General features: G+C 40.5%; 1 protein-coding gene across 2 annotated transcripts in view; it reads left to right on the top strand.

Moving 5' to 3' along the window:
* Positions 1-16623, top strand: part of DOCK4 (dedicator of cytokinesis 4) — a 364976-nt gene that overhangs the window by 290426 nt on the left and 57927 nt on the right. For both annotated transcript variants that reach the window (XM_074341023.1, XM_074341022.1), the window contains exons 27-30: positions 2847-2941; positions 10891-10966; positions 12841-12941; positions 13383-13441. In XM_074341023.1, the coding sequence (XP_074197124.1) occupies positions 2847-2941; positions 10891-10966; positions 12841-12941; positions 13383-13441 (331 nt within the window). The remainder of the gene's footprint in view (positions 1-2846; positions 2942-10890; positions 10967-12840; positions 12942-13382; positions 13442-16623) is intronic.

Genomic DNA, 16623 nt, shown 5'->3' with positions numbered 1-16623 from the left:
GAAGTCAACACACTAAAAAAGAAGTAAACGAAATAAGAAGCTGCTCCGAGGCTGCCAATTTTAAAATGCTGGCATATGAAATACTTATTTGTGCTATCTAAACCGGAATATTATTGTAACAATGTTTTTTAATTGTGTAATTGGTTACTTAGTTATTATTATGTGTGCAAAATAATTTTATATATCTATGCAAAAGCACATGTTTAGTGAAATGATCAGAGCTGAAAAGTACTCTTGGAGAGTCCAGACAAGGAAGTGCCACTGTATTTGGGAACAGAAGGATGGGGACATTGAAGATTCTAGCATTCAGGTCTTAGTGCTTTACAGTATTGGAACTGAGTTTGAAATGAAACCTGTTCCCAGCAATTGATGAGAAATACTTGCTGAACTAAATTACATATAAGTGTCACAGTGGAAGGTGTTTGTGTGACCATCTGAAACATTTGCCAACAGTTTAGAAATAAGGACAATGTTTGTGTACTACATGAATTGATGAATGATCATATTAACTTTTCTTTTTTATCTCCTTTAACCACAAGGGAGCTTGAAGCCCCCTCATTTTCCAAGTCTGAGAGCTCAAGTCCAAGGAGGTCAAAATAAGTTGCCACAGTCATTAAGCTAGTTACTTGCAGAGCTGTGATTAAAATCTCGGTTTTCTGATTTTCAGTACATTTTTCTCTTATTTTCATTATAAGCTTCCTGCACGACAGTGTGTTTGGTTCTGGAAAGGTAGCTGAAGCTTGAATGGATACTTTCAAAAACTGCTTGAGACGGAAAAGTTTTCTTAGGGGAAATAAAATGTTACATTAATACATAGGCATTGGCACAATGTTACTGCCTGCCATGCCTTTTATTTTGTGAGATACAGGGGACTAGGAAAACACCTATACCTAGAATAACTGTCCCTCAGTCCCCAGCATTACAGATGAACCACCAAATTTGCTCGCCTGTAAGATGGATGTCTTGCTTCCTTAGCCAGTTCTTTCAGCCATTTTTTCCCTCTGTGCAGCTGACATCACCCTCCCCCTGCACACACACACACACACACACACACACACACACACACACACGCACACACACACACACACACACACACACACACACACACATTGTTGCTAAGGGCACCCCATCCAAGAGTTTGTTTAAACTATTCCTTACTAATGATGGACTGTGAAAAACAAATGGCTCCCCACTATCATTGTTCTTTAATATCTATCTAAGCAAATGCAACAAGGTAGGAAACTGCAGTGGATATAACTCTCTGACAGGCGAACACAAGCATCAATTTCTGCAGGGGTTCTATGTATTCATGTCTGGGAAACCTGAAAGAATCAACTGAAAGCCCATTGAGAGTTTTAGAAATGCATTGAAAAGAGGTTCTCAGCTTTACCTATCCCCAGGGAGGGCTAGAACGTGAGGTGTTTCCCCACATTATCTGACCTGCAGTGGAATACATTTGGGAAATTGTCTAGACGTGACAGGATCTGTCTGGCCTTTTAAAGACCGATGATCTAGTGGGCACGTGTCCACACGGTGTGTGCGTGTCAACGTACGTGTTGTTGATGCCAAAGTAGCCGAAATAAGTTCTTGTCAAAATGTTTATGGGCTTCATCAGGGTTGTTAGAGTACGTTCTCACACACACACACACACACACACACACACACACACACCTACCACATGTTTTTTTGGTTTTTTTAGATTCTGTCTTTCTATCTTTTGGTTATGAGTAACAACCATAAATTTTATATGCACGTAGTTTACATGTTTCACATAATGTGTTGTTGGGTTTGATAAACAAAACTCATAGTTTTTAATTTTTTAAGCAACACCATGCTTTCAGTCAAGTTGTTAGAGATTTTCCTAGCAGCACTTGAAGTTACAAAAAAAAAAAACATTAAGTTTTCTAGTTAATAAAGTCACAGCTGGATTGAGCCCGTCTCTTTTTGAGAGGGCAAGCTGCATTTCATTCATTACATGTGGTGTGTTATCTGCTTGATTCCTTTTTAAGTATAATGTGCGGTAGCATTCTGGGCCCTGTTTATTGCAACATTTTAAGAAAAGATATTTTCCATGTCTGATGGGAGCTTCTTGTCAAGCGTGTTTCCAGGTAATCTGGTTAAAGATAATACTTTAGTAAATGCCACTGCCCCTGGTATGGGATCTCAGTGAAGAATACCTGAACACTCAACTGTAATTGAAAAATAAAGAAAAAAATAAAGAAAACCTTTACACTTTCATGGCTTCTGAACACTTGTTAACTGCGCTTGACTTAGCCCACACTCTTGTTGGTGTTTGTTCCCCCAGCACACTCCGATCCAGTAAACTCACGCATTCCATTAATATTGCATCTTCAGAATGCTCTCTAAGGAACATGGGTGTTTGCTTAAGGTGCTTTTTAATGAACGTAACTTTCTAAATTTTGATACCACTTAAAAGGAAGCAGAACTGGGCCAGCACTGTATATGGTTCCCTTGGGTCGAAAAGTTCTGATGTTTAAGACACTGTAGTAGGAGAAACAGAATACATTTGCCTGCTAATCTTCTGTTGCTAGTTTTCCATTTTATTTCTAAAACCTACGTTTTTGGAGCCTGCAGGAAGAGATGGAAAGTCATGTCCACTGTGCATGAGTAAGAGATAGAGTAGGGGACCTGAGAGCAGGACAGCAACCTGATTGGGTGCTGAGAACGGGGAAGGTGATGGTCAAGGTTTGAAGTCATGTTCCCTTCTTCTCTGTCACTGCGTTAGAAATGGTGACAGCAGCAGCGTGCGTGCGTGTGTGTGTGTGTGTGTGCGCGCTGACAGTTACAATAACTCCACAAAATGGTTTGTTTCCTCCTTCCCCAAGGATTTCCTGCTGCAGATATTTACTGTGTTCCGGATATTGATACGCCCAGAGATGTTTCCGAAGGACTGGACTGTTATGCGCCTCGTGGCTAACAAGTAAGACGTCTCGGTTGATGATACTCGCAGTGCATTGTTGAGGGGTTGAGCAGAGCACTGCGCGACCTTTGGAGTTGGGTCTCAAGTTCAAAACCTCCACGTCCTGGGGTTCTTTTTCTTTGCCTCTGAATTAACTTCACTCACTTTTTAAAAAAGTTTATTACTATTTGTTTTAAGTAGGTGATATATTAACGTGGCTGAAAAATCAAACAGTGTAACAGAGGATGCACTGAGAAGTGCCACTACACCTACCTTGTTAACCCCCTGCCCCAGCTGGTAGTGACCACTCTGGTTACTTTCTTCCTGGTCATTCTAGTGTCCCTATATGCACAGCCTTGCAGGAAGCAGAGTGTATACACTCTTCTACACTATGTTCTTTCCTTTAGAAATCCTGACGATTTTCCTTATTTCCTTATTTATACAGAGAAAGTCCCTCTTCCTTCTCTTTTCTTTTTTTCTTTTATATCTATATAGTATTCCATTGAATGGATGTACCATAGTTTATTTAACCAGCCCTGTTGCTGGACACTTGAGCCATTTCTGTTGTTTCTTAATTCATTTTAACTGAGCAGAATACATGTACTGAGTGCTGGAAATGACATCTGACCCCGAGGTGGACATCTGCCTTTTATACATCTAAGTGACATGGCTAGTGGAGAGTTGACAGTTGTACTCTGAACTACAGACAGACGTTTGGGAAGTTATGATGTAAAGTTGAATCTCAGAGTTGCTCAAATTAGCTTGTGTTAAGCATATCAGGCAAAAAGTAATAATCTGAGGTCAATGCTTGAAGGAATAGGAGTGAGGAAAGGAGATTGGGGGCCAGTCAGAAAGGCGGGAGCCGTGGCAGAGAGGAAGTGTCACGGCTTCATCTGTCCCCTTGCTTCCTTTCTCTGATGTCTCAGGGTTGCAGAATGAAGGTAAAGTTCTGTAGGAAACCGGCCTGGGCTTTACTTCCACACTTGTAATTTACCCCATTTCCTAAGCACGCTTACCTTCCAGCCCACGTGTGCCTGCTCCTTTCTCTTCTTCTCCAATCCCCAACAGCCTCATGAAGGTGGGCTTCTCCAGGTATCGATCCATGGGCCAGAGACACCCTGGGTGCTCCCCCGATGCCCAGGTATGATGGTGGCCCCAGAAATATAGGAATTGGTTTTGATTAGACATGCCGAATGTGTCTGGTGCTGCAGTATACATTTATAGACGTGGAGGTGTGAAAATGATATGTTAAAAACTTCGTGAAGTAACAAATAGTGAAATATGGCATGTTATGTTTTACATAAGTACAGAAGCAGCTTTCCATTTGGAAGACTAATTGAGACTCCTGAAATAGTCCTCTTTGGAATTTAGCATATTAAGTTTGATATCTGTGAGGAGAATCAAGTATCTCTTCATCTGGGTGTCTGGATGCTACAGATTTATGTGGGAGCTTTTGGTCACATATCTGGCCTTATTAGCAGAGATCAAACTTTCTGGGGTCCTGGCCAGGGCTACACGACAATCCAGAGAGCCAGAGGGGGAGGAGTCCCAGCTGCTGACGTCATCACACAGCATCATCATTGGGTCGTTCTGCCCACCCTGTGTGCAGGGATGTTTTGACTTGAGTTAGAATTTTCAATGGCAGAAATTCAAACGGAAAGTAAATTTGACATTTTGTTCCTTATGTATACAGGCTCTGCTTGAGCTTCCTGAAAACCATGACAACCATGAGGTGTTTTTGATATTAAATGTTATCTCTCTCTGCCCCTCCTAAAAAGCTCTACTCCGTTTACAAAGACGTCATGGTCACAATAGTAGGTAACAGACCTGGAAGTATTCAGCCTGCTTTTGAGTAAACACGTTATGTTCCAGGTTTTCATCTACAGTGTTAACCAAATAGGAATATGATTTTGTTTGTGAGGAGCTCTGTGTAATACGTCCACACGGGCGATTGCTCCCATAGCAAACCCGAGAAAACGGCCATTAACCTTTACTAAATGCAGCAGTCTCATTCCATTGCCACCCAAGTCTGTGCCAATGGGAATGGCCCCTGCTTCTCCCCTGGCAGTGGCAGGTCCAGCCTAGCTCCTAGGCAGGACTCCAGGGCCTGCGGAAGCACCTGCTCTCTGCTGTTCTTTACTCCTTCCCTCTTATTTCCTCCTTTAGCAGCCCGAACCCTAGCCCATTCAAAAGCATGTGAGATGTTCTCTTGCTTTACAAATGCGGTAGTATAGTCTATAGTCCAGAAATACGCTAGGCCTTCAGCTACTTGTGCGGTGCCTGTAAAGAAAAAAAGTTAACTTCTACAATATGGGGAGAAAAGTTAATTTCCGAAATATGTTGAAGATACGTTCAATATGTTAAAGAGCATACACTGGAAGGAAAAGGTTCCCCTTTGCTAAACTGCAGACGCAAGTCGCAGGAGCTACGTCTACATGTCTGAGGTTGATCTCCTTTTTCATCCATGCTACTAATTTCTTAGGCAAATATTTGATCAAGGCCCCTCACAGAAGCATTTTCCGCAAATTCCTACTCTTACTGCCCACTTTTGTCCAGTTGATAATAACTAGCTGAGAAGTTGCTGTTGTCCTACCCTTGAACTCAACTGAGTAGCTCATCCCCCAGAATATATATTATTGCATGTGTTGGTCCTTTCTTCCTGTGTTTTCAAGGAAGTGAAATGCCCTTAAGTTTCATCCATAAACTGTGTTGTCCCAAATCCTATAGCTTCCATGCTTTGTGTGAAGTCCAGCCAAAAGCTATGACCAGACACCTGGTGATTCGTGTGGCCTTTTGTTTCGTGCCACCCGAGTGTCTCATAATGGGTAACAGGTTCCAGGCTGAATTTCACGAGGACAGGAAACGTGACTTCTCTTGCTTGCTTGCAATGTTGTATTGTGCCCAGGGGGAGTTCTCGGTGGATGTTTTAGATGTCTTCTTGCTCAATTGGAGAGAGAAGGAACATGAGGCAGATGAAAACTACCAAAAATACAGGACACTTGGAGACTAGTTTCTCTCCGCCCCCTTCCCATACACGTTGCAAAATACAGTACAAAAATAAAGTCACAGCTTTAGGCATATTTTCAAGGAGATGACTCTTCTAACAGACTTGCTTACTGAGGAAAGTAAAAACTTGTTGGCCCTGCCGTTGAAATTCCAGGCCCTTATTTTGTTTATCTTGTGTGCATGTTGGCTTCAAACATACCGTACATTTTCTTTCGTATTTTTCTTCCCACCAAAAAAACACTGAACGGTTCAGTTGCCCATTACCTTTAACTCTCAAATGAGGTCTGTATAGCAAATAGGTGATTCATGGAATCGGAGTTTCTTGGGGGAATTCGTCCATTCCTTCACTGACCCACTCATCCCGCACGTACTGCCCGGTGCCTGATGTATGAAATAAATGTCATAAAGAGAGCACAGCAATATGAGATGTTATGAAAGGAACTTTATTCTGGACTGGGATTGGAGGGGACTTTCATGAGGGAGTGAACATGAGCTGACAGGAAAAGCAGGAGTTTACAGGCAAACAGTAAAGAAAGAAAGTTCTCGTCAACAGGAACAGCACAGAAAAAGGCCCTGTGGTCACTGAGTACTGCACATTCAAGGAGCTGAAAGATTCAGTGTGGCTAAAACACGAGGACAGAAGGGACTGGTAGAGAGGAGGTTAGCAGAGGAACACAGGGCCCGGACGTTGGGGGGCAGAGACACAAAAGAGAAACCAGGAGGGTCCAGTCAGGTGCAGATACAGCAAACCAGGCAAGAGGACGATGGCATGAACAGGTGGGTGGCAAGAAGGTAGTGAGAAGACTGATTTTGAGGATAGAGATGTCGAGACTTGCAGATGACTGATGTGGATGGGAGAGAAAAGAAATTGAAGCTGACCCTTTGAATTTTGGCCTGAACTGAGGATGGGTGATGGTCCCATTTACTTAGGGGGGAAATACTGAGAGAGGAGTGGTGGGCGAGGTGAAGAAACTGATGGTGACCACAGTTTGAGATGCTGTTAGATATCCAGGTGGAGATGTAGAAAGGGGGGCCAGATGTGTGTATGGAGCTCAGGGAAGAGGTCAGGGCTCAGATGTACGTTTGAGGATCCCAGCACGTGGACAGTATGTGAAGCCCTGGAACTAAATGAGGACCCCCACGAAGTGTAGACTGAAAAGACAAAAGCACAGGACTGGACCCTGCAACGTGCTGGCATGTTGAAGCTTAGGACGTGGAGAGGCGTCCAGCAAAGGAGAATAGGAAGGACAGCCATGATATGCAGTGAGAACCAGCAGAGAATAATCCTAGGAAGAAAGTGTTTCATGAAGGAAGGACTATTAACAGCTGCTGGGAGGTTGGGGAAGGTAAAGACTGACAGTTGGCCCCAGGGTTTGGTGTAGATACTGGTGACCTTGACAAGTGTTTCTTTCAGTGCAGTGGTAGGAGGTGAGAAAGCCTTATCTGCATGAATGTAAGAGCAGGTGGGAGTTGAGAAAGTGAAAACAGTCATTACAGGCAGCTCCTTAGAAGAGTTTTGCTCTAAAAGAGAGCAGAGAAATGGGTCTTGAGTGATTCTCAGGTTGGAATAGTTTTCAAAAGGATGAATTATAGATGAGGTTTCTACAGGGGGAGAAATAGCATAGCGTGGAGATACTCCCGAAACCCCCGAATGTGGGGGCAACTGGAAAACTGAGAAATCAAAGGAAATGACTTTGATTTCCTGTGTACCCGGTTCTCTTTTCTGTGTACATTTTATCACGCTGTGCCCGTAGGTTATGGTTGTCGGAAGTAATCCCTGTGCCTGCGTTTCTCTGGCAGATATCAGTGATTTGACTATTGATAGTAACAGATTGCAAACCGTTCTTAGCTATTGAATTGAAGCCCTGAGATTTGAAACGTCCCAATATTCAGAAACTGAGTCATGACTAAAAGAATAAGACCGAAGGAGCCACATGGTTCTGGATAAATTGGAACAAGTGAAGAAAGATCCCTAAACACCAGAGGTATCCGCTGCAATGAAGGAGCGAAAATGTGAAAATGCCTTACCTGGCTTGGGGACCTGGGTGCCTGGAAACTGAGTCAGTGCTGAGTTACCAGCTAAAGCTCTGGGAGGTACCTCTGTAACTTGGGCTGAATGTTCTAAGCATAAATGAAAAGCCATTGAAGTCCTGTTACGATCTTTCTAGCCATGTGGAAGTCTTATTTTTAGAGGTCTTACCCCTCATCATACAAACATATTAAATAGACCCACGTGCCACATTAGATCTATTTTACTGAAGGAAAAAGGTGAAGAACAATTTTAACATTTTGCTTTTTAAATTATTGGCCCATGAATAAATCAGTTAATTCTAATTGGCTGTGGTTTCTCCACATTTCTGTATATTTAGGAATGCTTGCGAAGTTATAAAAAGTAACCTGCAATTTTTTTAGTGTAATAGAAGTTGCATGAATATTAAATTGGACAATTAATGAAATCGATCATGTTGCGTTCTGTGGACATGTGATGAACCATTTTTCAGTTTTCATTTTGCAGTTTTTGTGTTTGATCCTGGAACTGTTTCAGGACTCAGGATTTCCCAAAGCCCCTATGCCTGCAGGGCCGCATGATCAGGTAGCCTTGGAGGCGTTCAATTGAGAGCAAGGACAGAGCCCTATTGAAGAGCCACAAAAATAGCTATTAGCCGAAAATTCTAGAAGCCGGGAGAATGGGGAGCAGAGTTTGTTGGAATGTTCTTCTAACTCGGGCCTCTCTAGAGCCCTGCTCTTCAAAGGGCGGGGAGGTCAACAGCGGGAGAATCCTGTTAGGAATGCAGAATCTCAGGCCCCACCCCAGGCCTGCTGAGTCACCTGCTTTGAACTAGACCAGCAGATACCCAGCAAAGGCTGAGAAGCCCTGCTCTGTCTACTTCAAGTGCAGTTCAAGAAACTGAGAAGTTGTGTGTGTGTGTGTGTGTGTGGCACCCGGCATATAAATTACAAACGCATGATCTTTGCCTTGGGGTAGCCTCTCACGTGGAAGACTGAGTCTGCTGTCTTCTTCCCAGGACCTCAGGCCCAATAGTCTAAATCCCGGGTATGTCATGTTTCACTGACACTAGGGTTGTTTCTGAACCAAAATTCCAGCTGGGTTTGTGGGCCGGAAGGTGGCTTTTTACATAAAACTCAGGTGTTAGTGAGATTGTGTATATTTCTCCACTGAATGTCAAAGCAGGAAGTTGTGCTTAGAACCACATATTAAGGATGCACTTTCTTCTTCTTTAAGCTTTGAGGTCCAATGATTTTCTACTAGACGCTGAGCAAAGAACCGCTTCCTTGCCTAGTAGCAATCTATTCTCTGATAATTAAGCTTTCGTGTCCTTTAGCAAGATTTGAGTGAACCCCTTAGGGACCTTTCATGATCTCTTCATTATCATCATGGACTTTGCCAGTATCGGTGGAGAAGTGCCACCTTATACTGCTGTTTGCAGGCGACTTACCTCTGTGACATGAAATTCCCATCTCCGTTGTGGGGGCCAAAGGCACCCACCACAGGCCTCTCAGTCTTTGCTGATCCTGAGCTGTCACAGGAAGATGCCCGGAAGGATGTAAATGACACGGAGCGTGTATGCACCCCGCAGTGCCCGCTGCTGGTGGGCAGCTGCCCACGGAATGACGCCTTTCTCCCCTTCCTTTTCTTTGCCTTCAACTCTGACATCTAACCCCTTCGCCTCAAAAATGTTCCCTCATCCCCACGGGAAGGCTGTAATTGTTAGTTTTCCAACAGGTAACAAAAATGAACATGTATGTGCTTCAAAGACTACAGACACTGTTCTCACTAGTAAATATTCTTCCAATCTGTGTTTTGCTAGTAGGGTAAGGAAGGTGTGAAGCAGCTGCGGGGGGCGAGGGAGCGGAGTGTCTTGTTTTGTTTTGTTTTGTTTTGTTTTGTTTTGTTTTGTTTTGTTTTGTTTCACCTCGGGTCATACAACTGTGTCCTGGCATCCCAAATCCTGGGATGCCAGGACACATCACATCACAAGCAGTCGTGCACGTGCATCTCAGAAAAGGCCAAAGAGGCTTTAAGTATCACCCCCTGGGGCTCAGTTTACAGTAGTTTGGGGAGTGGCCTGTCTTGTTTCAATCTACTGCTAACGTTAAATGAACCAATTGGAAATGCATTCAATTTTCCATACAGTTTTGCATATAATATATTCTTACAGCTACAAAAAGATTTTGAACAAATTACATAACTCTAGAATTAATCAAGCATGCTTATCAAATCCTTCTTTTTTCATCTCCCTAGCAAGATCCATATGGCTGCATATGTACCCTCTGGCAGGCTTTCCCTCATTTCTCCAGCCCTGAGATGCCCCGTTCTCTGAGTTCCTGCGACACTCACAGTTTCACACAGCTTGGTGCTGGGTTAGATAGTCTCTGCAGTCTGTACTTGTTTCTTTATGGGGCTCTTGTTGCCACAGAGAGGCAATCTGACTTCTATAGATCTTGTGTGTCCCCTAGCACCTTAAACGGCGAAGAGCAGAAAGAAGACCCCTCCTAAGAAATGATAGAATTATCATTTTGTCCTATCCATTTCATCTTTGGCCTCCATTTTTTCCCCCTGCATTTTTAAAAAGTGGGGCTCTCTTCCATGTTAATCAAATATGGGATATTTGTGTTAAATCATTGGATTCGTTCAGAAATTAATAAAAGCATTATAAAACATCAAGAGATTCATTCATTTGGGTCTGAGTCATGGAACCATAAATCTTTCTGTATGTCATTGCAAAGAACCTGACTTCAGTGATAGACTTTCTTTTTCTTTGTCTTTTTTGCCTGGCATTGCTTTTCTTTTTTATTTCAAATATGAATTATGTAATGCTGTTCCACATGCTTACTGAAGAAGGTTTTCTTTTATCTTAGTTGCTTTTGATTCTTATCTAATCAATGATTTTCATTAATGTGAAGTTTCCAACTTAATGTGTATTCTTTTTTTTTATCACTAGCGTTATTATTACAACAGTTCTGTACCTGTCAGATGCACTTCGTAAAAACTTCTTAAATGAGAACTTTGATTATAAGGTAAGCAAGTATCCATTTAGATGACTATCCTGCATTGTACTCAGGAAATTACTCATTTTTCTTTCCCGTAATAATAGGAAAATAAATGTATTCCAGCTACCTCAAATTAATCGTGGGCCAGATTAGTTTTAATTAGAAATAATAGTAGAAGAGTTTTCATACATTTGTGAACAAGTTCAGGCTATAATTATGCTTCTCAACCTGGTGCAAATTATAGTGCTCAACAGGAAACAGTTCTTTTCTGTCACCATAAATTTTCATTCCGTATGATCCCCATGTAGGACCAAGGAGACTTAGCACATAGTGTTTTTAAGCGATATCTTAAAATAGAGTTTATATGAAGAAAACACTTACAAAGTAAACCCGTTGCCTCCTTTTCTTCTCCATCTTCCCATTTAAAAAAATAATGAAAAGAAAAAAATAAGCAAAAGATCAGTAAGATCTTTAAGGCAGAACTCTCTGTCCATCTGTATTGTGTAATGTGATATGCCTGGGTCTCTAAGGATTTTTGATATACCAGCTTCTAAACGGAAAGTGGGAAATGGGAAAGAGATGAGCAGTGCTTGTTCTGCCTTTCCTTTCCTTTTTAATGATGTCCGTGTTTTTGGGCATCATTGTTTCTTATTCTTGTTTAAATAACATTTTTCAAGTTCAACATTTAATAATATTTCCTTATTGGATAACTAGGCAATACAGAAATATCGCAAATACATAAAAAAAACAATGTAATTATAATGATTGCGTAATATTTATATCATACCTTATAATAATTAGCATCAAAACTTGATAATCAAAGCTCTACTTTTTAGTATTTAGCTTGTTCTATTTTGTTCTTATAAATTACTCTTTTATGTACATTCTTACAAAATAAAACTTGGCACATATCCGTAATTATTTCTTTGGATAAATATAAGTGGAATTTTGAGTGAAAGGTTAGAACAGTCATATTTGTTTGCCTTTATCTACACTAACACTGGAGGAGACCATTTTTTCTTTGACAATTTGATGAGGGAAAAACTTTTTTGCTTTAACTTGCGTTACTTACTAGTTATTAGTTATTGATTAGTTACTAGTTATTAGTTATTGACCACTTAGTAGCTAAAACTCATATTTTGTGAATTTATCTGTTCTGGACTTTTTTCTTCATTATTTTGCTGGGGTTTTATGTTTACTTTTATTTGTAAGAGCTCTTTATGCATGAAAAGTATTAATCCTTTATAATATTTCTCTTATTTATTTTTAATTTTACAGAGAAATAGGTTCCTTTTATTATGTCCGATATGTTTTTGGTTAAGTTTATTGCCAGGAATTTTATTCTGATCTCTTTCTGATACTATTTTGGGGATAAGAAAACTTTGACTCAAAACATTTGTCTAGGCAGGGAATTTTTATATATACTGTCTGAATTTAAAGCAATTAGCATATCCAAAGAAGTGTATGCATTTTTGAGTTCTACATAAAAAGGAGTTCTAAAAATGAATTCATACAGGGATAAAGTAATCCATCTTATACCGCTGTCTCCTTGGAGACACACCAACAGGTTACAAGAGAAACAAAACATGTACCATTTAGCATATACATGCGGCCTGGGATACAGCGTTGAAGCAATATAGTAAAAGATAGTGTTTATTTGGTGAGTTTACTTCTTTATTGTAGAAAATTTAAAGCATATATAAACGTGGAGAGAGACTAATATAAGGAATCCCCAGTCACCCATATCCAGCTGCCCGTATTACCATTTCAGGGCCAATCTTACGTCAACTCTACCCCCATCCACTTACCGGTAACCTTTGAGCTGAATCCAAGATATCATGTCACTTTGCCTAAATATTTCTGTAACACCATAGTATTTAAATATTTTGTTCTCGTTTTAGATCTGGGATTCCTATTTTTACCTAGCAGTCATTTTTATAAACCAGTTGTGTCTGCAGTTGGAGATGTTTACACCTTCCAAAAAGAAAAAGGTGTTAGAAAAGTAAGTACCAGTGTATGATCAAGTGGGGACATGAGGCCTGTGAAACGTGGTCCCTTTTAAAGGGTGTTTAGTTACAGGGGTTCATAAACCAGATGTCCATAACCGGAAATTGTACGGAAAGGTAATGACCAAGAGGACGAGAAGCAATCTTTTCTGGAAATTTCAATATTTAGAATTTATTTAACCTTTCTTTTTTTTTGTTTTTTTGTCCTCGGTCTTTCAGAATTCAAAATTACTACAGAAGCGATAATTATGAAATGAATCTGTTTTACTGAAAGATTTATATGACAATTTGAATTAGAGGCATCCTGACATGTACATTAAATACCTTTAATTAAAAGCATATTGCCTTTTAACTCAGAATGATAGATTGTTTCCTAGACACAAACAGTTCTTTGCTCTGGAGCCTTTGGATCAGGTTTGGTTTCTGTTCTGTTTCAGGTATGGTGACATGCGTGTGACAATGGGCTGTGAAATTTTCAGCATGTGGCAAAACCTAGGTAAGTGATGGACAGAGAAGCCACCTCCATTTTACAGCTCGTCACTATACTTTTACGTGTACAAATGAAGAAGGACAGTTTACCTATGACAGCATTTGAAACCAAATGTCTAAATCAATAATAGCTGTGGGAAGTATCTGACACTTTAGCGTTACATAGGGTGACAACTAATTCTTTAAATTAGTGTCTGTCTGAAAAATCACCTTCTCTTTGTGTGTTTCATTATTATCGAGTGACAGATTTTATAATCTAGTATTGCTCCAGTAATACACACCATTTTAGCAATGAGCTAACCTTTCAGAAGTTGGGACTGTAACAGCTCAAGGTTTCTAGAACTCTGAATTGAGGCTATGAATCCTAACAGATTTAGATGAAACTTCATGAAACACTGATCTGAGCATCACTACTTGTAAAAACCTTGAAACCATTGACCTGTCATAAGAAGTATAGCCAAAGGAGTTAAAAGCGTCCGCAGTTGCTAAGAAACAATTAGACTCATTTTTGTAGTCAGCCACAGAAGATAGAACACATTCCTCCAGCAAACTGATGACCCAGATATGGTGACATAGAAAAGAATAATATTTAGAAAATAAACTGCTCTAAAATCTCATTGGCGTAGAGTTTCTATTTACTTATTTAATTTGGTATGTTAACTTTGCAAGTTTGTAGTGTTCATTGACTACCACTGCACTGTAATTCCTCCTGGTGATTTAGGAAAGTGATGGACCTATTTGAATTGAATATGTAATGACCTGAAAGCATCTTTTCTCTTGGGCTCATCCAAGCACAACTTGGAGATGGCAGGGTATTCTTTTTGTAAGTGAAAATAGAACCATTATCACTTTACTCACATTCATGTTACAGAGTGATCTTTGACCTGGGAAAGTATAATTCTCAAAGGAAGCCCTGTAACACATAATTGAGCTCAATGTTGGATACTTGCTGAGAATTTCAGAAAAGAATTAAAATGGGAGTTAGCATCTTGAGTGCAACTTCCAGCTGTCTAAGATGATGTGTCTTTAGATCGAGCTCCAAAATAGCATCCGTTTGTCTTTTTGAAGAGCACTCCTCTCCCTGTTCAAGTTTTCATGCATTTTTTGTCCTTGTTTTTCAAAAGTAGACCAAGGCCTTTGGAGTGTCCATATTGTATTGGGCATTAATTTCGCAAGCTGTTTTCCCAGGAATGAGGCCTTGAAAAGCTGTCGTGGTCATTTCGGCTCTTGTCCGAGCTCATGAGAAGACTAGGCACAGTCGTTAGGGTTACCAGAGTATTGGAAACAGGGCAGTCTCCTCTTTTGGATAAATCTTCACATTGCCACGTCTGGTTGTTTCCACGTGAACCTTTGTCCAGTGCAGGGTAGCTGTGCATTTAGGCTCGTGACCCTTGGCTGGCACCTTGAGTCTCCCTAAAGATGTCCCTGCATACGTCATAACTTTTTCTCCTCTGTTTTGGCTTCAAAACAAACTATTTCTAAGGCTCTGGGTTTTACATTAAAGCACTTTGTTTTCCTCAGAAGCCTAGAGAACGTGAAAAGGCTGAGGAGCATGCTGATTCCCATAGTGCATTATTCCTAAGTTCCAGCCCCACGGGAGTCTGTAGACCAGCAGCAGGCATCACCCAGAAGCTTGTAAAGAACACAGATTCTCTGGTTCTGCCCCACACCCACGGAAACAATCTCTGAGAATCTCTTAGAGTGGGATTCAACCTCCTGACTTTCCACTGGGTCTCCTGGTGATTCGTAAGCCTTGGCTACAGGTTGACAAGCACTGCTCCAGAGGACGCTGTCCCCTTTTTTTGTTTTCCCCGCCCGAAAGGCTAGCCCTAGCCCAGTTCTAGCACTCTTAGAAAAGGCTCCTCATAGTGGCTGAACTACAGATTCCCCACATGACGTAGTTCAGGGATAGGGTGAGTGTCACTTTCCATGCCATTCCTTGGTTTACTGCATGATTTCCTCGGTGTCGTGTCCTGGCTTTTCTGAGACTTCCAAAACATCAGGTGAATTTTAAAGGTCATTGTTATTGCACAACAACTAGAATTGGAAAGTGTTTGGAAATGTTCAAGGCTCTTTTCCAAAATATATTTTTATAAAGTGATAAGAAAAATTAAGCATTCAGGGTACTAATTGAATCCCCCCACTCCCCATTCTAGACCTTAAGTGAGCTTGTTACTTGGGAATGTAAAAATATATTAGTTGTAATGTGGTTTACCTATAAATTTATCGAGTTTTTTCAATACAAAAGGAGACCTTTTTCAGATCATTATACATTTTCATTTTTTAATGGAACAGCCTAACAAATTCAGTTTAAGATAATTCACGAAGCACTGGGTATGTGCAAGTTATTTTGGGCGATACAAGAAGAAATGGCCCATACCTGTTAAGAGCTTAGTAATTAAATTTTGTATTTTAAACTTTTCCTCCAATAATGTGGAACAGGAAGAAACTTGATACAGACAAATCCACCATGTTTTAGCAAAGCAAGTAAACTTTATGATTTCATAAATCAAGGTCCTCAATAGTTTTTCGTAGAAACAAAATACACTAAGTTTTAGAAAACAAGTTGAGGAGAGGAAATGCCCAAAGTCACTAAATACACTTTTTGCCATTTGCAACTCTCCAGTTGGTCTATTTGGAAACACACATTTTACTGGACAACATTTTTAAGTCAGATTTTGGTCACTGGTATTTACTTCAGAAGTGTGGGAATTCTTCCATATGCTAGAAATAAGTAGATTTTTGCATTCTGCTGGGGACTAGGAGAAAAGGGCACCTGTAATTTAGTGATTGGTCTCCTTTTAAACATACAACTGTAGGATTTTCACATCTGATTATTATATCTCCCAGATTTACCTGTGAGCAATGGATCAGATGGTAATTTTATTTATAAGTTTTGAGACAGCGTCACACTGTTTTCCACAGACACTGTACCATCTCCCATTCCCACGAACAGTGCACAGTTTTCCACTCTCCACATCCTCGCCAACACTTGCTGTTTTCTGTGTGTGGTTTTTTGGTTTGTTTGTGCATAGTGGTCACTTGCATGGGTGTGAGGTGGTATCTCCTGGTGGTTTTTATAAAATAATTCATTTTTGAAGAGTAAAGACCAACTAGTGACACATGAACACCTTTTCTTAAATGTTACTCCTCAGTATTTTCATTTTCTAAGTTGAAGGACTGAAAATG

Source organism: Rhinolophus sinicus, linkage group LG09, assembly GCF_036562045.2.
Source record: "Rhinolophus sinicus isolate RSC01 linkage group LG09, ASM3656204v1, whole genome shotgun sequence".
NCBI lineage: Eukaryota > Metazoa > Chordata > Mammalia > Chiroptera > Rhinolophidae > Rhinolophus > Rhinolophus sinicus.
Note: the sequence above shows the minus strand (reverse complement) of the source record. Positions and strands in the feature narration are given on the sequence as shown.